Source organism: Taudactylus pleione, unplaced genomic scaffold (assembly GCF_031769625.1).
Source record: "Taudactylus pleione unplaced genomic scaffold, aTauple2 ptg000206l, whole genome shotgun sequence".
Lineage (NCBI taxonomy): Eukaryota > Metazoa > Chordata > Amphibia > Anura > Myobatrachidae > Taudactylus > Taudactylus pleione.
In genome coordinates this window covers 5,783,537-5,805,434 of record NW_028284608.1, presented here as the reverse complement: position 1 = coordinate 5,805,434, position 21,898 = coordinate 5,783,537, and the positions used below count along the sequence as shown (strand labels likewise).

The 21,898-nt window shown below is 46.6% G+C and overlaps 1 protein-coding gene across 4 annotated transcripts in view; it reads left to right on the top strand.

The window, feature by feature from the left end:
• MTIF2 (mitochondrial translational initiation factor 2) overlaps nucleotides 1-21,898 on the top strand; it is a 36,643-nt gene that overhangs the window by 2,803 nt on the left and 11,942 nt on the right. For all 4 annotated transcript variants that reach the window (XR_015879241.1, XM_088478014.1, XM_088478015.1 and 1 more), the window contains exons 3-12: nucleotides 1,851-1,971; nucleotides 3,616-3,787; nucleotides 5,000-5,160; nucleotides 6,564-6,740; nucleotides 10,782-10,921; nucleotides 12,520-12,644; nucleotides 14,707-14,911; nucleotides 16,209-16,461; nucleotides 17,685-17,825; nucleotides 19,201-19,365. Coding sequence is in view for 3 of the 4 variants with exons in the window: in XM_088478014.1 (XP_088334140.1) it covers nucleotides 1,851-1,971; nucleotides 3,616-3,787; nucleotides 5,000-5,160; nucleotides 6,564-6,740; nucleotides 10,782-10,921; nucleotides 12,520-12,644; nucleotides 14,707-14,911; nucleotides 16,209-16,461; nucleotides 17,685-17,825; nucleotides 19,201-19,365 (1,660 nt within the window). In the remaining variant the exon portion in view is untranslated. The remainder of the gene's footprint in view (nucleotides 1-1,850; nucleotides 1,972-3,615; nucleotides 3,788-4,999; nucleotides 5,161-6,563; nucleotides 6,741-10,781; nucleotides 10,922-12,519; nucleotides 12,645-14,706; nucleotides 14,912-16,208; nucleotides 16,462-17,684; nucleotides 17,826-19,200; nucleotides 19,366-21,898) is intronic.

The following is a 21,898-nucleotide window of genomic DNA, read 5'->3' as shown; positions in this document are numbered from 1 at the left end:
AGCCCCAGGACCAACTGCCAGGCGCTATTCAACTTCCACTGAATTGAATCGCCCCCAATGTCCTCTATAGTGGAACTTCAACAACGTTGTAGGAAAGACTAAAGATCTACAGTTCATCCATAGCTTTTCTGTAAAGTACTATGAAATACCTATGGATGGACTGAAATCTTCCAGTTGGGGAGCCGTGGTGCCAGGTGGGGGAAGCAGTCGGAAAGCCGGCGGTCGCAATGCCGACCGCTGGCTTCCCGACTGCTTAATCCCGGCAAGGTACTAATGACAGGCGTCGAAATCTTGACGCCTGTCATTAGATCTACGCTGGGAGCACGACACCTGGCTTACCAATCGAAGGTAAGACGGGTGCCGACAGCCCTGGGGGGGCGGGGGAGGGTTGAGTTAGGGGCTCCCGGGGGGGACTTAGGGTTAGGCACCCCCCCCCCCCAGGAGGTTAGGGTTAGGCTAGGGGAAGGGGGGGGGTTAGGGACCCTCTGGGGAGACTTAGGGTTAGGCTGTGGGGAAGTGGAGGTTAGGTTACCTTCATAACATTTACTTGCACTGGTCAACTCCTAGCCGTCATGCAGTACAGTAAATTGTACTGTACTATTAAATCAAAAATTCATTAGGCAAATGAAATAATAAATATAATATGCCCCTTGTTAAGTAATCAAATTCTAATATTTTAGCACAGATTACTTTTTTTTTTTTCATTGAATCCAAAATAGAAATGAGATTATTACAGTGTGGTCTTTGTTTTATTTCATGCATTTGTGCAATGTACAGTACAATCTGGTTCTCTGTACTATGAGGGAATGTCTTATCTTTCTACTCATGGTTTTTTGCCCAATGACATCTAGTTAAGACACTGGGGGTCATTCAGAGTTGGTCGCAAGCGCTGAGCGCTCGCAACCGACTCGATGTTGCCCCACTGGGCATGCGTATGACTGAGCCGGCTCCGTCGTGCGCATGCGCAAGACCCGGCTAGCGACGGACGCTCCGTCGCTAGGGGTCTCGCAGCAGACGGGGCGAGCTGTCGATGGGAGGTGGGCATGGGGCGTGCCTGCCCAAACTGAGGCGTTCCCGTCGGAACGCTTGCCGTTTGGGGGCGGCCCCACTGACATCATTGCTGATGTCAGCGGGGAGCTTCCTGCTCGATCAGAGCAGGAAGCTCCCTGGGGCTTAAGAGTCCCCAGACCCAACCTTAGGGTGTGGTCGTAAGCCCCGATGGTCGCGATGGTCTTGACCATCACAGCCATCACCCAAGTCGGTCGCTAGAGCTGTGGGTGTTAACCCACAGCTTAGCGATCGACAAGGAGGCGGTCGTTCAGGATGCAAGCAGCCGCCCTGATTCAGTGCGACCGCTTGCAACTAAGGACCGCCTCTGAATGACCAATGAAGTAGACTGTGGATAATTTGTCTGCAATAGAGATGGGACCTGAAGCAGTTGTCATAGATAGGACTTGATAAAGGTCCCTGTAAATCCGAATATGTCACCTCATTGAACACCAGGAGGTAGATTTTTCAAGGAGCAGTTTGTCAAAGCCACTGATCACCGACAGCTTTGAATGATCGTTTTAAAACAGCAATAGGAATAAATGCTAAACAAGCCTGGTTTAGCCTTTTAACGCTATTGCTGTTTTAAAACTATAGGTCAAGGCTGCAAATGATCAGTGGCTTTGACAAACTTTCCCTTAGTACATCTAACCACAGGCCATAGACTACCCTCCTTGGGGGAAAACTCTGGTGTAGTTTATTTGGGGACAATATTTCCACTTTTTTTTTTTTCCATTTGAGAATCTTTTTTTTTTTAATTTGTGTGTTTGTGTCTCTGCTGCACTTGTTTAACTATTTCACAGGAAAAAATACATAAGAAACAAAGGTTGCTGCCAACCAAAGTGAAGGAGCGTAAGAAGGTGGTGGAGGTGTGGCACAATATCAAAGTTCATGAGTTGGCGAAAGCTGTGGGTAAAGATACTGGTGAGTTTTTTTTTCCATCTGTTTTGATTTTGGAGTCAGGTTTAGGATGTTCAGTAAATAACTGCGGCCATCCTTTGCCGCGCAGTGCTTTACTATCGGGATGCCATTTATGGGAGGCAATCGGGAAGCCGACTGCCTAAATACCGGCAGCCGGCTTCCCGACTGTCTTATCCCGGCAAGGGTGAAATGCCGGGTGTCTAGATGTAGACGCCCGCATTTCCCCGACGTCGGTAGACCGGCGCCCGGCATCACGATCGTAGTGACAGCCGCGGGGGGGGGATGGGAGGGTTAGGTTTAGGGCTCCCGGGGGGGACTTAGGGTTAGGCATCCCCCCGGGAGGGTTAGGCTAGGGGGAGGGAGGGTTAGGCACCCCCGGGGGGGACTTAGGGCTAGGCACCCCCCCGGGGGACTTAGGTTTAGGCAGCGGGAAGGGGGTGGTTAGGGTTAGGCATTTGGGGGGGAAGTTAGGGTTAGGCACCCTTAAAGAGGGTTAGGGGGGTTAGGTTAGTGGATACTTACCTATCCACGATGGGGATTTCCAGCGCTGTCGGGCTTCCGCTGTGTCGCACTCTGCTCCTGTCGGGCTGCCGCTGACAGGATTCGAACCGCCGGCCATGCGGCCGACGTATTTCATACCAATTCTGCCATTTATATGTCTACAGTAAAAAAGGAAACAGTCTTGACGGCAGTGCGTCCTGTGCAGTACTGCCGCCCCTCTCGCTCCCTCCCCGCCCCCCTCCTCCCCCAGAGCGCTTACCATTCCATGCAGGAGGTGGAGGGCGGGCGGGCGGGCGGAACCTACCGCTGGCTTTCTTGGTACGCCGCGCACCACTGCAGGAGGTCTACTCCTGCAGACCTCCAGAGCCGGAAGCTGTGTGGCCGGTGACCCTGGAAGGATTCCACCCTGTGCGGAGGCACCGGCCGCACCACCCTCCCTACGGCCGTGTAAAAGATCGGTAATTGGTTGACAATAACTTAGGTTGACCGATTTAAAAGGTTGACGGTTAAAAGGTCGACATTCGAATGGCCAACACACAGAAAAAGGTTGACACATGGTTCTTCATGATATTTAGTGTTCGGTTTAAGGTTAAGCTAAAATACCAAAAAAGTTGACTGTTCTTTTTTGTGTGTCGACCTTTTAACCCAGTCCCCCTATTGGCTGTTGACCTATTGACTGTCTAAAGCCGTGTACACACTAGACCATATGTTGTCCGATCCGGCGGATCGGACGACATATTGTCCACATCAATCAGTGTGAACCCGCTATACATTAAATATATTTCTCATTCATCCAATCTGGTGGACACCGCTCCCCATGGGTTGCTGGAGGGGGCTGAAAACGTAACACTTAATACATGCTATCTTATTACATACTTAAAACTTAACTTAATACATACTATAACTTTAAGACAGAAGCCCTCCCCCTCTGCAACCCCTGTTCAAACTGAGAAAATGTAGCATACATAGAAAGTTGTAGGTGACAAATTCTTTTCACAATGTATAAACCTGCCAAGAAATCTAAGAATCTTTTTATGGCAAACATTGGCTTGAGATACGAGCAGTTTTGTTAGCTGCGATATGTAGGTGACAATTACAGGAGAATTGATGGTAAGTGTTACTTACTTTCCTGGTGTTGCTCCCCAGGTGATGTTTATAAGGCTCTCATGTACACCGACTTCGATCTGGACAAGCTAAAGCCATCGTCGGCGCTGAGTCAGGAGATGGTGATGGAGGCAGCAAAGAAATTTGACGTGAGGGTCAAGTATCAACAGGAAAGAGTGGAGAAAGTCAGGGAAAATAAAGATGCTATAAAAAGGTATTCGCTAAAGTTATTTTATATATTCTAATGTAAATAGGGCAACGACGGGTCATGTCAGAACGGGTTAGGAGATGCCAGCTAAATAGAGAATGAAGTCATTGGGCCATTAGCACGTTGCTTGGCCGGGAAATGAGGTATATTACAGGCAGACCTTGCTGAAGGGTACACCACAATGTCGACATGTTTCAAACTGTTGACTGGCACCATATCGACATGTTCGTAATGTTGACATCTGAACTGTCTCCATGTGAAATGTCGACAGTCTGGGAATGTCAACGGTAATGTCAACAGCTAGGCGCAGACGGGAAGGTTAGGCTGTGGGAGGGGGGGGGTAGTGTTGGGCACTAGGAGGACAGTTAGGGCTGCTGAGGCATCGCCCCCGGAACTGATCCTCATATGACCGCCGGGTCCTGGAAGAAGACGCTGGAGGCACCAGGACAGGGTAAGACACCGCTAGAACACAGTTCATCATGTCAACTTATCATCTATGTAGACATCATGAATGGCCAACATTCTCATGTCGACATAACTGTCGACCAATTGTCAGTATTCGCCAGAGGAGTTTATGCAAAGTTGCATGCGCTTAAGCCACTTGGTGAAGCAGCTGGACCAGTCCGAAGCAGGTATGTCTTCTACATGCTGGATGAAGGTCTCCACTGCAGCTTCCGGTGACTCAAAACGAATCCCATGCATCTTGCACTTAATTTGTGGGACCACGAAGAAGTCGCCAGGTCTGGACTGTACAGATGACCAAGCTCCTGGATGCGTTCATGGGCCAGAGCGTATGGATCCTGATGAGATGCCCATCTCTTTTGTCAAATTGGGCCGCATGGAAACAACGTTGTACTCGGTAATGGCGGACACAGGTTGGCCGCAGTGTTCCTCGTCTTCCAGGGACTGCCTCCCGCACAAATTTCTGCAATCCACTCAAACAGCGGTACAGGACGGTGCTTCCGCCCTAAAAGCAGCTCACAGTCCTGTCACAAATCTCCTGCTGTCGCAGACCACTCTTGTAGTCGTAGAAGATCAAGTCTCTACGGTGGCCTCTATTGAGCTCCATAATGAGTTTCTTAAAGGAAGAAAACAAACTGACTTCTTCTGTGTTAAGTGTTGTTTATATATGGTTCTGTGCCCTGAAATTTCACAAGAACTTTAGTCAGAGACTACCGTTCGACAGTCAGATTGTGTCTACTCTTTTTCTTCCTACAGGGGGACTGCAGACCCTGCTGTGCTAGTGCCCAAACATCCTGTGGTTACTATAATGGGGCATGTAGATCATGGAAAGACAACACTGCTCGATCAGCTGCGGAAAACCCAGGTAGCCGCGATGGAGGCAGGAGGCATTACCCAGCATATCGGAGCATTTAGTGGTGAGGCTGGTGTGAATAGTTTTACCACCTAATTTTGCTGATATTTCATTAGTTATTTTATGTTTATGGCAGCATGTCCTAGGCATTGTACCATATTTCAGGGAGCTTCCTAACTGATTTACCTCAGGAAACCCCCGTGTCCCAGGCCCCTCATACCACAGTAAGGGTTGCTTGCTCAGAGCCCTACAATTCTGGAGATAGTCGAGATTCAATTAGCCGCACTTTTAACAAGGATATCTTTTTGGGTCTCTAATCAAATAGAATCGGGCTTTGTCGCCTGAGGCTATCGCCCTTTTTCACTCCTGATAAATTTACAGGGCTAATTTACTCTCCCAACCTCTTAACCATTTCAGCACGAAGATAAAATGGCCGACACTGTAATGTCTGACAAACGGACACTCACTGCTGGGTGTCGAGTAAAGCAGAATAGACCAAAGCTCTGCAATCTGCTTCAGTCAAGTGATGGCAGAATGGTTAAAAGTGCCGGATTTGTACATTATCCTAGATAACAGAAAAACCTTGTGTCCCTACGGTCACAGCAGCTGGCTAGCGGAAAACAAGGTGTCACCAAAACACCTGAATGAAACCGATAAATACTAAATTGTGAATGCTTTCGCTACTGTAAGCAAGAAAATATATCTATTACTAAAAGTCCAGTAGTAAATGTCCAACATAAAATAGATTTCACATTTGGATAGTTCTATGTAATAAAAAATCACTAAGTATGATAAAACACCTCCTCAATACTAGGGGGTCTATTTACTAAGCTGTGTTAGGAGATAAAGTGAATGGTGATAAGGCACCAGCCAATCAGCTCCTGACTGACATTTTTCAAACACAGCCTGTGATATGGCAGTTAGGAGCTGATTGGCTGGTACCAGCTTAGTAAATAGACCCCTAGATCTTGTCCAAGGACACTTGTCTCCTTTTTTTTGGACAGGAATAACAGGATAATTATGTAAATATGTGACAAAACACAGGGGTCTGATTTAGAGATGGACGCTAATTTCGCCGCCTCTGCGTCGAAATGATGCAAAAGCCGCACGAGGCGTCTCAAGTAAAAAGTCGCCCACTGCCAGCTCCTCTGATCCACTGCTGAGTCCAAAGATGCAGACCTTCAAAAGAAAGCAAGTAACTTTGTTACTGGTACAAACCATGCTGCACTGCGAGGGGTGGAAATATATGTATTGTTTTTGCATGCAGGGTAAATACTGGCTGCTTTTGCATGCAGCCCACAGATGCTGAGCAGCTTTATTTTTATTCTGCATCCAAGGTGCAAAGTTACTTGTTTGTTTTTGCTTTGCTCCCCAACTCCGAAGCAGCCCCTTAAAGAGCTACAGAAAATGATGTCCGCAGTAAAGCTAAATGCCATGTTTTTTAATTAATCTTTCTTTTCTTTTTAGTTTGTTTAGCTTCAGGGGACAAGATCACGTTTCTCGACACCCCGGGACATGCAGCCTTCTCAGCAATGCGAGAGAGAGGAGCGCACGTTACAGATATTATCGTACTGGTAGTCGCTGCAGATGACGGAGTAATGAAACAAACTGTTGAGTCCATCCAGCATGCCAAAGCTGCTAAAGGTACATCACATTAACGTGTTTCTCTATTACTAACATAAAATTATATTCAAGTATAGCTGTTGCCTTCCTATTGTATGACATTTAGGGCCAAATGTAATAGCAGTAAACTCTCACACTTTTTAAACTCTGCCTGTGTAATAGAGTCTGAGAACAGGCAAACTCCCATGTTTTTAGACTCAAAAAAACTCTTACGATTTAAAATCTCATCCAGATGTTTTCCCATTTTGAAGATAAAACTCGACCAATGTGTGAGATTACTACTAAACTCTCACCCTATTACATTTGGCCCTTCGTTTTCTTTTGAGACTGCAGCCTAATATCACTGGCTCCTATAGATTATTAAAGCTGCATTCTCCTGAATATTGGATCAGTTGACAAAACTGTAATTACGGGAGGAAAGCCTTCCTGTTCTTTGCTGGCACTTCTATGGGGTGCCAGCAGGCCTGACGTCGGGCTGGAGAGGCGCAGCCGTTGCCTACTCCATTTGCCGGGCACCCGCTGAGATTTTTTTACCAGCGGGTGCACGGCAGCTCCTTCCCTGCAGAAGCAGCCGGAGGCTCGAGCTCCCTCCAGGGCTCTGCCTACCGGCTCCCGCACTGAGTGAAGAGCGAGACGTTATGACGTCTGTCCCGTAGTGCCGAGCGCGAGGAGCAGTCGGGTGGCGGGTGCAGGAGGCGGGGCTTAAGGTAAGTATTTTGTGTGTGTGTGGTTTTTTTTTTTCTGTGTAAGGGGCACTAGTACTGGGGACACTACATAAGGGGCACTACTAACGGGGGCATTGCATGAGGGACACCACTCCTGGGAGCACTGCATAAGGGGCACCACTCCTGGGGGCACTACTGCTGTGGGCATTGTATGAGGGGCACTACAACTAATTTGAATTTGGGATACTATTGTGCGATCGCGCCCCTTTATTTTGAGACCATGCCCCTCTTTTTGCGCCATAGGCGCGCACTGTACCTTTATAAAAAAAATGGGAGAGCGAGCTCAAATTTGTAGTTTGCAGGGGGGCGTCGAACACTCTAGTATCGGCCCTGTGTGCCAGGATAACCCACGTTCTATTACTGTTCAATGGAACTTCACGACTGATTGACTCACCTACTAACTGCATATTCAGACTATCAGGGAACAGACTGTAATTAAAAGTGGGGAGCATAGAGCAGACGTAGCCTATTAGAATACGTACAGAGAATGACAGGGTTGTCACAAAGGGTGTAGCTATAATACTGGAAAGCCTATGCAATGCTGTAGTTATTATATTATAGCTAAATTATACAGCTCCACCATATTAAGTAGCATTCTAAGAGCATATTTAATCATTCATATTAGTCTCTGCTCCAGTGCAGCTTACAGTCTAAATTTTCTGCACCACAAACACCCACGCATGCTACAAACACCCACACATGCTAGAATTAAATGTGTCCATTTCTTTTCTTTTTTTTTTTTTCTTTTTTTAAATGTTTTTTTATTGAATACTAACACAAAATACAGTTAACATATCATACCATGAAAAAAAGCAAAAAATAGTAAAGAGAACAGTGAGTGAAGGCATGACACAGACAACCAATCAGCAAAGCAAATAAGACCTATGCTGGACCATAAACAGGTCATACCGTTTGGTTAGTATTTTTATACATACATAAATCAAAACATTTGAAAATAATGAACAAAGAGGGAAAAAAGCACAAGGAAAGAAAAGAAAAAAGAATGAAGCCTCAATCTAGGGTAAATAACAACAATAGTAGTTTATGAGAAATATAAAAACTGTAACTCTAAAACTACTTGCCACACCAATGCAAGGGAGCACTCTAGCTGATAACTAATCTTATAACCTCATTTGCATTAACCCACACCCCTACACAGCGACTTATAGTGGTCAGATTCTTTATAGGTCATCCATGGGTACTTTATCATTGTAAAGTCCTGACTAGTGTTCGACAAAGACAATATAAGGTCATCCATAGACATGTAATGATCTAAACTAGCACACCAGTCATAGTAGGTATAGAAATTGATCTCCAGTGCACTGGAATTAACTGCCTTTGAGGCACTTAGTATGTGCCTAATTTGCGTTCTTTTATATTGTACCTGAGGTCTCCTTATGGCGGCTATCCACTACCTGCGTTCAATCGTTCACAAACCGGCCATGAAATTGTCGAAAATTACCAGTGATGTGCGCTCCAGCTGGTCATTTTTTACATCTATTATCGCCTGAACATACTGGTCAATCTGCCGATAACGACAGATTGCCCATGTTCAGGGATGAGGGAGGGTGCCTACACTGAACGACTGATCGTTCAGTGTAGGCACAGCACAGACTATGTCGTAATCGTGCAGTCTTTTCACAGTCTACTAGTGGATATGCCCCATTAGAAGATCACATGAGGGCAAGTCTTCTTGGAGAATGAGACTGGCTGTTTCTATCACCTTATTCCAAAAGGGCTGGAGGAGAGAACACTCCCACCATATGCCGATCGCCGGCTTCCCGACTGTCTAATCCCTGCAGGGGTCTAATGATAGGCCTGATGCCTATCATTAACCCTACGCCGGGAGCCCGACGCCTGGCATACCGAACAAAGGTAAGCCGGGCGGCGGGTGCGGACAGCCCCTGGGAGGGTTAAGGTTAGGCTAGGAGAAGGGGTTAGGGCTAGGCACCCTCAGGTTAGGGCTAGGCACCCTCAGGGGGAGGTTAGGGTTAGGCACCACTGGGAGACTTAAGTTTAGGCTGCGGGAACAGGGGGTTAGGCTGCGGGAAGAGGGGGTTAGGTTTCGGCACTTAGGGGGGAAAGTTAGGGTTAGGCACCCCAAAGGGAGGGTTAGGTGGTTGGGGGGGGGGGGGTAGGGTTAGTGTTACTTACCTAAATCCCCTGTAGGGATCTTCACCCCTGCCAGGCGTTGGGATTTTGAACCCTACGGCCAGCGGTAATACATATGATTCCATGCAAAGGTGCTACTGCTATATTGCACCTCCAGCAAGTGTTCGAAACTCCAGGATACATTTTAGTTAGTAAGCTGGGGCAGCGATACCAGCGGGAAAAGTTTTATAATGTGTTTCCATCACTAACATATTCGAGGAGCTAGAGAATGTATTTTTGAAGATTTCTTGGACAGTCATCTTCTCACACCAAACTCCGTAGGTCCGCCTCCCAGTCACGTGTAAATTTAGGCATAGTGGAAAAAATGTGATCAACCAGAATTTTATAAATAGAGGGCAAGGAGTGCGAGGGGTATGATTGGGAAGTACACATTTTCAAACTGAGTAGTCCCACGAATGTGTCCATTTCTAATGAACCTATCAGTATGTGTTTGAACTGTGGATGGGGCGTCTTGAGTCCCTGGAGAAAACTCACACAAACATGGGGAAAATATACCGTCTCCACCCAGATAGTGCATTGTCAGCAATACTAACCACTATGATATGGGATTGTTGGTTACACAGTTCCAGGTTCAATCCCAAGGCAATAATCTGTAGTGGTCAAACGCTACATTTATAAAACACTGCAGACTACAATAGATTGAAATGATCATCCACAGTGGGGGCTGAGCAATTTATAGACCACAAGGGACAAGTGAAGCAACTGTAGTCCACAAAATGAGTTTAATTAATTCACAAATAGAATATCAGGCACAGACAGAACAGAAGTACATAGAAATAAAACCGATTAAAATTAACAGACTGAGCAGGGATCTTTGTTGTCATATCCTACTAAAATAAATATAATATCCTTTTTAACTGTGAACAGAACTGGAATTAATGAAGTATAATTTTTGTAATTTTATATGTGTTTGTTTAACGTCAGTCATATGTTTGTTCTATTAAAAAAAAAGAATTAGCATAATTGCTACGTTTGGCTAATATGATTTTAAGGTTTATATAATAAACTTTAAAATCACTTTTTTATTCTAATGGGTAGACGCAGCTTACAGTTTGCTGTGTGGCCCATTGTTCCGTTTTCTCTTGTTTAAGCTTTTCCCACTTGAGATGGTCTCCGTGCTGTGGTGCTTACTTCTGAGTATGAGTTTTTCCTCCCACTATCTTAGTTCCCATCATCCTGGCTATAAACAAGTGCGACAAACCTAAAGCTGACCCAGACAGGGTAAAGAAGGAGCTCCTGTCCCATAATATCGTCTGCGAGGAGTTTGGGGGAGATGTACAAGCTATACATATATCTGCATTAAAGGTACAGTCCATGCAACACACTTTGTTTATGAGCTTGCTGATGTGTAGTTTATGATAAAGTGTAGATGAAATATTTGGAAAATATAAAACACTGGTTTGCTTGCATTGGATCTGGACCTCAGGGTGGTAGACAGAGCATTAACTCGGGGGCCTGGGCACAACACAGGACAGCTAGAGGACCGATTAGAAGGTTAGTTCTTATACGCAGGTCACAGGTGTCCGGCATATTAATAGGCTTAATACAGTCATAGAGATTGAGCTTTAGGAAAAGTTGTATGTATTGCTCAATAGTAGCTTTTAAAAATATCAGTTACATATCTCTGAGAGGTACAGTAGTTGCCAAGCACAGAAGAAAAGAAATGTAGTATGTGTTTGTACATGGGGCTCTGCTGCTCTAGTATAGAGAAAAAGAGGACTGGTCCGCCAAGCTCTCCGATAACAAAGTCAGCAGAAGTGGAAGTAACGTTACAGGCGTCTGGCTGAATGTTTCACGTGTAAGTTGCCTTCTCACTGCGATTGTTATTGCAGGAACTTTACAGCGACCTAGAACTCTCCTGATACTTGGGATTGCTTTTCAAAAAGAAAATAACACATTAAGGCCCGTATTCAATTAGCCGAGATAAGTCAGTTTCTGCTAAAAAGTATCGTGAGTGACGTCATTTCGCCATGCGAAAAGTATCCCCCGTATTCAATTCCAAAGTGTTTTCGCCAGTGCGGAAGCTCAATGCATTGGAATCGCGAAAAAGATTTTCCTATGAAGAGGTGTCGAAAAATGCAGAATTGGGGTGCAAACTTCGGACCCCGCCCCCCCCCCCCCCCCTGCACCCTTGGGACAGTCCCCCAAAGGCAAGCTGTGTCTCAAGAAGTTTAAAAAATACTTTGGAACACCCCAAAAAAGTACTTTAATTTTGGGTGCGAAAAAGTCCAAAGTTGGGGGACAAACATAAAGGCTAGCGTAATAGACTCCAGGGGGGTCCCCAAGTATGCCCCAGGTGTTTTTAAGTTTGCAGGTGCCTGCGGCAGGTGGATTTTTAAAGATTTTTAAAACTTCACTGTAGCAACTTAAAGATATGCTACTCCCCATTTTCAGGTACCCCAAATTTGTTGGGACTAGTTATTTTCACCAAAAAAAACTGCTAAATGCGTGAAATAGCAGCTATTGAGAACATTTAAGTCCCCCAAATATCTTCAGCAGGGCTATTCGGGGGGATCTAGAGTGATCCCCAATGTCAGTACATCTTTTGGGGGGTCTCAGCAGTTTTCCCCAAATCTGACAGGACTTCTCTCATGTTAGTTTCACTGGCTCCTGTTTTCGACAATTTCTAATTGAATACGGGGAAAAGTGGGCACGCGCGCGATACTTTTCCGCATTGAAAACCAGCGAAGTGGTCGAAAAGTAGTGCATGCGAAAACTACGGGACTTTTCGCCATGAATTGAATATGGCCTGAAGACCAGTAAGAAAATTTATGGAAAAAGCTATTGTTAAATAATGTAAAGAATTCAACAGCAAGGCTAAATGCTGCTTATAAAGAAAAATGATGATGATGTCACTCTTCCTTACGTTAGGGACGTGTGTGCAATATACTTATCTTTTGCAGGGAGAAAACTTGCAGGCCTTGACTGAAGCCATAATCACCCTAGCAGAGGTGCTGGAGTTGAAGGCTGACCCCACAGGACTAGTGGAAGGAACAGTTATTGAATCTTCTACGGATAAAGGAAAAGGGTATATTTCCAGACCTTAGCATGTTATAGCCATGGTCCAAAGGTTTGTTCATTAAGGTGCCCAGAAATGTTAATGTTAATCGATGAGGACGGTAGAATTGTATGAGATCTGGCAGTTTGATACTCTGGGCCTTATTCAGACCCGGTCGCAAGCGCTGAGCGCTCACAACCGGGTCGATGGTGGCCAAGAGCGCATGCGCACGACGGAGCCGGCTCCGTCGTGCGCATGCGCGAGACCCGGATAGCGACGGGCAATCCGTCGCTCCGGGTCTCGTACCAAAGGGGGCATGCTGTCCATGTTGAGTGACAGCACGACCCCTTTGGTGGGCGGGCCGGGGGGTGGCTGCCCAGACGGAGGCGTTCCCATGAGAAGGCCTACCGTCTAAGGGCAGCCCCACTGAAATCACAAGTGATGTCAGTGGGAGAGCTTTCAGCTCTGTTTGAGCCGAAAGCTCTCTGGGGCTTGCGGCCAGGAGACCCTACCACAAGGGTCTCGTTGCAAGCCCGATGGTCGCGATGGTCTTGACCATCGCGACCATCATCATGGCTGCTCACTATAGCTGTGCGTGGTCACCCATAGCTATGCGAGCGGCCAGGAGGCCGTTCTATAAAAAAAAAAAAAAAAAAAAGACCGGCCCTGATTCAGAGTGAGCGCTCTGTCAGGGCCTCTGTTCAATACCAGCTTTCAGGGCAGCCTGTCGGTGCCGTCAGGAGATAACTGCATACACAGCCTGATAGCGGTAACCTTCCAACCACAAATTCCACCATGCTACAGTATATAAGGTTTCTCAGGCATTGCACTGATCGTGGGCCACACATTCTACTATATTGGGACAATGGGCCTGATTTAGAGATGTACGCTATTCCAATATTTACACAGTTGATCGATTATCGGTCGACTGAATGCATCACGGTCGCACTGCGCACGTGCCAAGGTACTTTGCGATGCTGCTCGCAGAATGGACTTTTTCGCAAAGTGATTGACAGGGACTGTTTGGGGGAGGTAACGGGGGGTAGCAGCAAAAAACACAGATGTGTCCTGGCCGTTTTCGGTGTGTATCGTAGTGTGCGACTGCGATCTCGTATGCAGATAAAGTGATTCCAACGGCTCAGTTCAGCTGCCATTCTTCGCGGCCATGGCGCTACTCAGATGAGCGATTATCAAATGGTCTGAGACGGCGGCTTATTTGTACGCACTTTGCTTGGATCTACGAAGCCGCCGGTGGGCGTCTCGGAACGTTTCCAGGTGGCTGCAGCATTAGCGTATTTTGCATGCTGGATCGCAGCGGCGAATGCATTAGCGTACATCTCTGAGTCTGGCTCTTTGAACTCTCCTCCAACAATATTGTCATTTTCTGCCAAATTAATGGTGGCCACAGTTATTCAGCATGAACAACATGCTAAATGCTAGGTGGTTATTACTGACCTGGAAGTAATATGTGCGTCCTTTAAAGTTACACCCGTGACTGGTGGTGCGTGGGCAAACTACTCACATATGTGACTAAGGTGCTTATGTACTAAACCTTGGAAAGCAATAAAGTGGACATTGATAAAGTACCAACCAATCCGCTCCTAACTAATTTTTTAAACACCGCCTGTAAAGTGACAGCTAGGAGCTGATTGGTTGGTGCTTTATTTGTCTCTCTCCACTTTATCTCTCGCCAAGGCTTTGTACATTTCCCCCTATTAGTGAACTGGGCAGCATGACTGGATTACACCAGTGCATGTCACCAGCTTTAGGCCTTGCCTAAGATTTCAAGAGTCTGCTCACATGACCTCTCCATGTGCGTGTATGAGGAGATGCACTTTTGGTGCCATAAGGCATATTTATCAAAGATTGGAGAGAGATTAAGTACCATCCAATCAGCTCCTAGCTGTCATTTTGCAAACACAGTCTGTAAAGTGACAGGAGCCGATTGGTTGGTACTTTATCCCTGTCCAAGCTTTGATAAATTTCCCCCACCAACTTTTTAAACCAGTGTGGTATATAAAACTATATGCTCACAAAGTGAAATAACTGGGTTTTTTTTTAAATTTTATTTTAAACATTGAAACCACCTCAGTCCAGTGACCACGGCCATTGTGCAGAGGGGAATCCTGAAAGAGGGAGCAGTGCTGGTGGCAGGGAAAGCCTGGGCTAAGGTACGGATGATGCTGGATGAGAACGACACCGCACTGATGAAGGTGGTGCCCAGTATGCCCGTGAAGATAGTTGGCTGGAGAGAGCTGCCATCTGCTGGCGATGAAATCTTGGAAGTAGAATCTGAGGTAAACATAGTTTTATATCCACTGTATATCATTTTACTATTATATTATGGACGTTTAGTGCACATGCACACCAGTAAATTGCAGTCAGATACACGAGCGGTGAAAGGCTTACCTTAAAAACAAACCAAATTAAAACCAGTCCTTTTATTTCAGTGGTTCTCAACCTCAACCCTCAGATTATCTAACAGGCCGTGTTTTCCGGATTTCTGTCTGTGGAAGCAGGTGGGATAATTACTGACCCAGCAGAGTAGCTGAACTCATCTGTGCATGATTAAAGAAATCCAGAAAACATGACCTGTTGGTGGTACTTGAGGACTGGCGTTGAGAACTACTGCTTTATTTAAAACCATTAAATGTCAAATGCTGTTTGCTTGCTTGATATGTTGACAATATTGCCTTGTTGCTTTAGACAATTAAATTCCTATTTAATTTTGGAATTATATCTCTGTCACACGTAAGACCGCGTGCGGCCGCATCTATCGATCTTTAGCAAACCGCGCACGTGTCGTGGACTGCACCTGCATTTTTGCAAACTTACGATCAATTTAGAGTCCTTCACACCTCCGTCTGTTCTCTGAGGCCTCTAAATGGGCAATTCTGGGTGGCAGCTGGACGGCATCAAATCGAATGCAAGAGAACCGTGCCATGTGCGTGTAGCTGTGCAAAGAGGTTGCCAATCTTAGACGGATCTCTTGGACCTATCATGGAGTAGGTCAGGGGTGGGGAACCTTTTTTTTTCTACTGAGGGCCAGTTTGATATATATAACATTATTCACGGGCCAGTGCAGGCCACGCCCCCTCCGTGTAACGCCACACAGGGGTGTAGCCACAATCGCCGGTGATTACAGGAATGCCCGGAGCATCTTCAGGAGCATCTTCAGGAGCATCTTCAGGATGCTCCGGGGAGCTGTAAGGGCAGTGGTGTGACCATCTGAAGCGTCCTAAGGATGCTCCAGGCGGCACTGCTGCATAGATTCTGGCTGCAGGGTTCCTTTCTAGGCATCCTGCTAGCCAGATGAGGTTACCAGAAAACAGCTCAGAGGTCCAGACCAAATGATTCCGCGGGCCTTATACGGCCCCCGGGCCTGAGGTTCCCCATCCCTGAGGTAGGTGTAAGTGGCGATGATAATGACGGCTCCTTGTGCGGGTGAAGAAAGGGGGCAGTGCGATCGGATAGGTGCGTATAGTCGTATTGTTATGCCGTGTCCAGAGTGCATCTGGAATTGCGCACACATTACGTGCGATGTAAAAAAATGAGGCCTGTTATATAAATAAATATTTTGTTGTCACTTTCTAGCACCGGGCCAGGGAAGTTCTTCAGTGGAGGAAATATGTAGAGGAACAGGAAGAAATCAGAAAGGACATGGAGGTGATTGAAGTTAAACAGAAGGAGCACAGAGAGGCTCACCGACAAAATCTGGATACTTACCTGGGCCTGACCTGGAAACAGAAGAAATCCATCATGTATAAGGCTAAGAAGCATGTCATGGGAAAGAGGCCGTCGGAAAAGACAGCACGTGAGAAACCCGTCGTGCCTCTTATAATAAAAGGTGACTCTTTAATTTTACTTGTCGTTGGTGTAACAACTTTTAACCTCACTTTTGCAGTTCTCTGTTCTCTGGGCCTGATTCAGAGCCAGACACTCTGACCAGAGCGCTCGCTCTGAATCAGGGCCCTCCTACCTCAACTTGAAGCGGCCTCATGGACGCTCGCATAGCTGTGGGTTACCACCCACAGCTATAGCGAGCGTCCATGATGATGGTCGCGATGGTCAAGACCATCGCGACCATCGGGCTTGCGACGAGACCCTGCGGTAGGGTCTCGCTGCTGCTAGCCCTGGAGTGATTGGCTCTATCAGAGCCAAAATCACTCCCACTGACATCACTACTGATGTCAGTGGGGCCGGACTCGGACGGTAGGCGTTCCCATGGGTACGCCTCCGTCTGGCAGCCACGCCCCCGGCATGCCCACCAAAGGGGGCGTGCTGTCACTCACCATCGACAGCACGTCCCCTTTGATGCGAGACCCCGAGCAATTCCCCGTCGCTCGCCGGGTCTCGCGCATGCGCACGACGGAGCTCCCTCCGTCGTGCGCATGCGCACTTAGGCACCATCGACCCGCTTGCGAGCGTACAGCGCTCGCGAGCGTGTCAGAATCAGCCCCTCTGTCTGCTGCTTTGTTCCTCTACTTCGCTGTTTAATCTCCCTGAGTCAGAGGCCGCACGTAATATATAATAAACCTGTCTATTACATGGCGTGCTTTGATATTTTGGTTTTGATGGGTCTGTCGGTTGCATGAACAATAATTGTGACCTCGCACCTGAAATGAATGATTTAATTAGAGCGTAAATTAGTGAAAATTATTAATTACAGGAAGAAAAAAAAAATAGGCATTTATGAAACCATGGTATAACATCATGATGCATGCAGCTGCGAGCAAAGTGCAATCTGCTGATTGAATAGCAGAATATTATTATTTCCTGCATGCCCAATGACCTGTCCATCATCCCATGAAAGCTAATTTAGCTGTCAGTGTTTGGGGATGTGATATCTCAGCGATGGCCTCATCCAAGTAGACGTAAACCCCTTAATCTGCATTTAGGCAAAGTGTAGCTGTCCGGTGAATTGCTTGGTGGCGATGAGCAGTCATTTCCAGCATATTCTGGCAGCCACCTGTAGTTTTAATTATCTTAAGTGCTAGAGAGTCACAACTGTCCAATAAGATTCAGTCTACGTCCCACCCGTGGGTGTTCATGCCGTCTTGCTCTGTCTAGGTGATGTTGATGGGTCTGTGGAGGCCATTCTCCATGTTATAGACTCCTATGATGCAGAGGAAGAGTGCAACCTGGATTTGATCCATTTTGGAGTTGGGGACATCAGTGAGAGCGACATTACTCTTGCAGAAACGTTTGAAGGTACAGTAGCAAGAAATGCCTATTATTGATGCAAGCCCAGCTGAAAGGGTTATCTATGTATCTCACTAACATTCTGCTGTTCGCACTGAGCTTTAACCCTTGCGTTACCCCGTGACAGAGATTTTGAACTTGCCACTTTCGCCAAAAAAAAAAATAACTTGGGAAGAGGTGAGTTTATTTTTATCTATGGAGTACTCGCTCGACAATGTGTACCCGGACGATATGTCAGCCCAAAGGGGAAACATTAGAGTGACGTAATGAACAATGGAACGGTCCCTCGTTCCGTCCTTCATTGACATGCATGGAGCCGCAAGCGATATCGGCAGGTTTGATGTGCAGCATATCAAGCCTGACGACATCTCATGCGACTGCAGGAGCACGCATACACACTGCACGATATGTCGTTACGATTTGGCTTAATCGACCAAATCGTAACTACATCGTCTCAGTGTGTACCCAGCTTAAGTGCATCACACAAAGGTAAAACATTTAGCAAAACAATGGCGATGTGCTGATTATCCCCGGTATCCAACTGGCTTGTTTTGCATCAACTGTAGTGAAAATCTCACAAAACAATAAATATAAATAAATTCATAACTTTGGCCCTCATTCAGACCCACTCGCGAGCGGCTGTCCGCTCGCAAGTGGGTCGATGGTCCGCACTGCGCATGCGCACGACGGAGGGAGCTCCGTCGTGCGCATGCGCGAGACCCTACGTGCGAAGGACTTTCCTTTGCTCGGAGTGTCTCATCAAAGGGGGCGTGCTGTCGATGTTGACTGACAGCACGCCCCCTTTGGTGGGCGTGCCGGGGGTGTGCCTGCCAGACGGAGACGTTCCCATGGGAACGCCTACCGTCTGAAGCCGGCCCCACTGACATCACTAGTGATGTCAGTGGGAGTGATTTTGGCTCTGATAGAGCCAAAATCACTCCTGGCCTTGCGGTTGAAAAACTCAACCGCAGGCTTCTGCTCGCAGTTTCGATGGTCGCGATGGTCAAGACCATCGCGGCCATCATCCTGCACGCTCGTATATGCTGTGGGTGGTGACCCACAGCTATACGAGCGTCCAGGAGGACGCTCCATATTGATGGAGGTGGGCCCTGATTCAGAGCGAGCGCTCTGGTCAGAGCGTCCGGCTCTGAATCAGGGCCTTTGTCTCCATTTTTCAAACATAATTCTGAAGCACAAATACTGAGTTCAAAGCAGATAAATTAGGTTGGTGTGATTCCACATTAATAACTAAACAAAGAGTTGGAGGCCGGGGAGGGATTAACATGGCTGTAGTTTTTGGAGGTATTATATGACAATTTGTGTATTTGATAAAATACCTGCTTCCTATTTTTGTTGTGTTTTTTTTATTATTTGTTTTTACTAGGTTATGTGTACGGATTCAATGTGACTGCTAACAAGTCCATACAGCAGCTGGCAGACAAGAAAGATGTTCCGATAAAACTTCACAAGGTCATCTATCATCTTATCGAAGATTTGAAAGGCGACCTCAGCAGTAAATTGCCGCCATTAATAGAAGAGTCTGTAAAAGGTGCGCCACAGGCATCGGTAGCCAGCTGTCGGCAAATGTTCTGCAGTCGGTAAAAAAAAAAAGAATCCCACCAGTAACAAAAAAAATAAGGGATCTATTTACTAAGCCTTGGATGGAGATAAAGTACCAACCAATCAGCTTATAACTGTCATTTTAAAGGCTGTTTGGAGAATGACAGTTAGAATATGATTGGTTGGTACTTTAGCTTTGTCCACTTTATCTCTCTCCAAGGCTTAGTGCATAGACCCCTTAGGGTTCTATTTACTAAACTGTGTTAGGAGATAAATTGAACGGTGATAAGGTACCAGCCAATCTGCTCCTAACTGCCATGCCACAGGCTGTGTTGGAACTACACATTCCAGCATGCCCTGCCACCGTTTTAGCATGCCCGAATAGCAAAATCGTGGCAGTTCATGCTGGGATGTGTAGTTCCACTGCAGCTGGATGGCCAGAGTTTGACACCACTGCTCTAAAGCTAATAATCCTGCCTTCAGTTCTGCACACATCTGATGTAGTGTAACACATAGGATTCTAATAGATTGTAAGTAAAGCTGGGCATACACTGTACAATTATCTGTCAGATATCTGTCCAATCTGGCTGGTTGGAATGAAAACCTGGTAATGTATGGGAGCAAATGACAGTCAATCATATGGTTTTAAACACTGAAAAAAGGACAAAAATAATTGTTCAAATTGGTTAAATTTGTGTGATTTTAACCAATTTGTCTGAATGACCAGTTTTGGCTATTTTTCAGTGTTTGTGAGCAAATGGATGATTGTCGTTTGCTCCCATACACTACCGGGTTTTCATTCCAACCAGCCAGATTGGACAGATATCTGACAGATAATTGTATAGTGGATGCCCAGCTTTAGATTGTAAGATGAAGTTGGCAGGAAGATGATTCTTTAGGAGGTTGTTGTCCCCATCAGAGCGGGTGTTTGCCTGGGTTATGATCTGGTCTATGTACAACTTCCGTTACAGACTTTCAGCAATAGCTGAGACCTTTGTGCTGTAGTAGAGAATCACCCTGAGGGAATCTGTATGAGATGCCGGCGCTCGGGATCCCGGCTGTTAGAATCCCGACGCCAGCATCCTGAAAGGTTTAGCATACCGAAACTTGTTGGTAGGTATGCTAACCCTCCTCCTCTCCTTACCCTAACCCCCTCTCTTTGGTGCCTAACCCTTACCCTCCCCCCTTAGTGCCTAACCCTAACCCTCCCCCTTTAGTGCCTAACCCTCCCCCTCTAGTGCCTAACCCTAACTCTTCCCCTTTAGTGCCTAGCCCTCCCCCTTTAGTGCCTAACCCAAACCCTCCCCCCTTTAGTGCATAGCCCTCCCCCTTTAGTGCCTAACCCAAACCCTCCCCCCTTTAGTCCCTAACCCTCCCCCCTTAGTTCCTAACCCTCCCCCCCTTAGTGCCTAACCCTAACCCTCCCCCTTTAGTGCCTAACCCTCCCTCTAGTGCCTAATCCTAACCCTCCCCCTTTAGTGCCTAACCCTAACCCTCCCCCTTTAGTGCCTAACCCTAACCCTCCCCCTTTAGTGCCTAATCCTAACCCTCCCCCTTTAGTGCCTAACCCTCCCCCTTTAGTGCCTAACCCTCCCCCTATAGTGCCTAACCCTCCCCCCTTAGTGCCTAACCCTCCCTCTAGTGCCTAATCCTAACCCTCCCCCCTTAGTGCCTAACCCTCCCCCTTTAATGCCTAATCCTAACCCTCCACCCTTAGTGCCTAACCCTCCCCCTTTAGTGCCTATCCCTAACCCTCCCCCTTTAGTGCCTAACCCTAACCCTCCCCCTTTAGTGCCTAACCCTAACCCTCCCCCCTTAGTGCCTAAGTCCCACTAAAACTCTGAGACTTATTTTCGGTATCCCGGCAGTTGAGATGCTGGCGCCGGGCTTCTGACTGGCGTCGGGATGTCGGCGCCGTTAATAGGAGCGTCGGCATCCAGACCGCCAGGATGCTGAATGCAAACCACCCTGAGGTTTTCCTGTGGGACAGTGGATGTCACTTGTGTTATTATGTTATGGTAACAGTTTTCCTATGCACAACTTGATAGGCCTACCCTGTTTTGTTGTGGTTATGCTCTCAGCCATACATCCCAATATATACTGTACATTATTATTTGACCTTTTTTATTAGTAGTGAGTAAATGAAAAGAGGAATCATTTTCAGGTCTAATTCAGCATTTTGAATAATAATTTATAGTCAATAAACATTTCCACTAACACTGGACCAAAAACAAAACAAATTGATGATTGGTTTCTCTGGATCAATGCAAATGTTACACCTTAATGCAGTTCTGGTGAGTGATCCCTACAGGGAGAAATTAGACATTTTATACATGTACAACTCTCATTTATGGTGTGTTTTGAGTCTGCCTTTGTACAGTATATGTATGACTGTCCTTTTCTTATTATACAGTATTATAATGACCGTGTTCCAGTTCATACAGGCACCCGTTCCCATGAGTCCATTTAGATCTGCACTTGTTTCCAGCGTTGGGTGGACAAAGTGTTGTGTTGTCAGTATT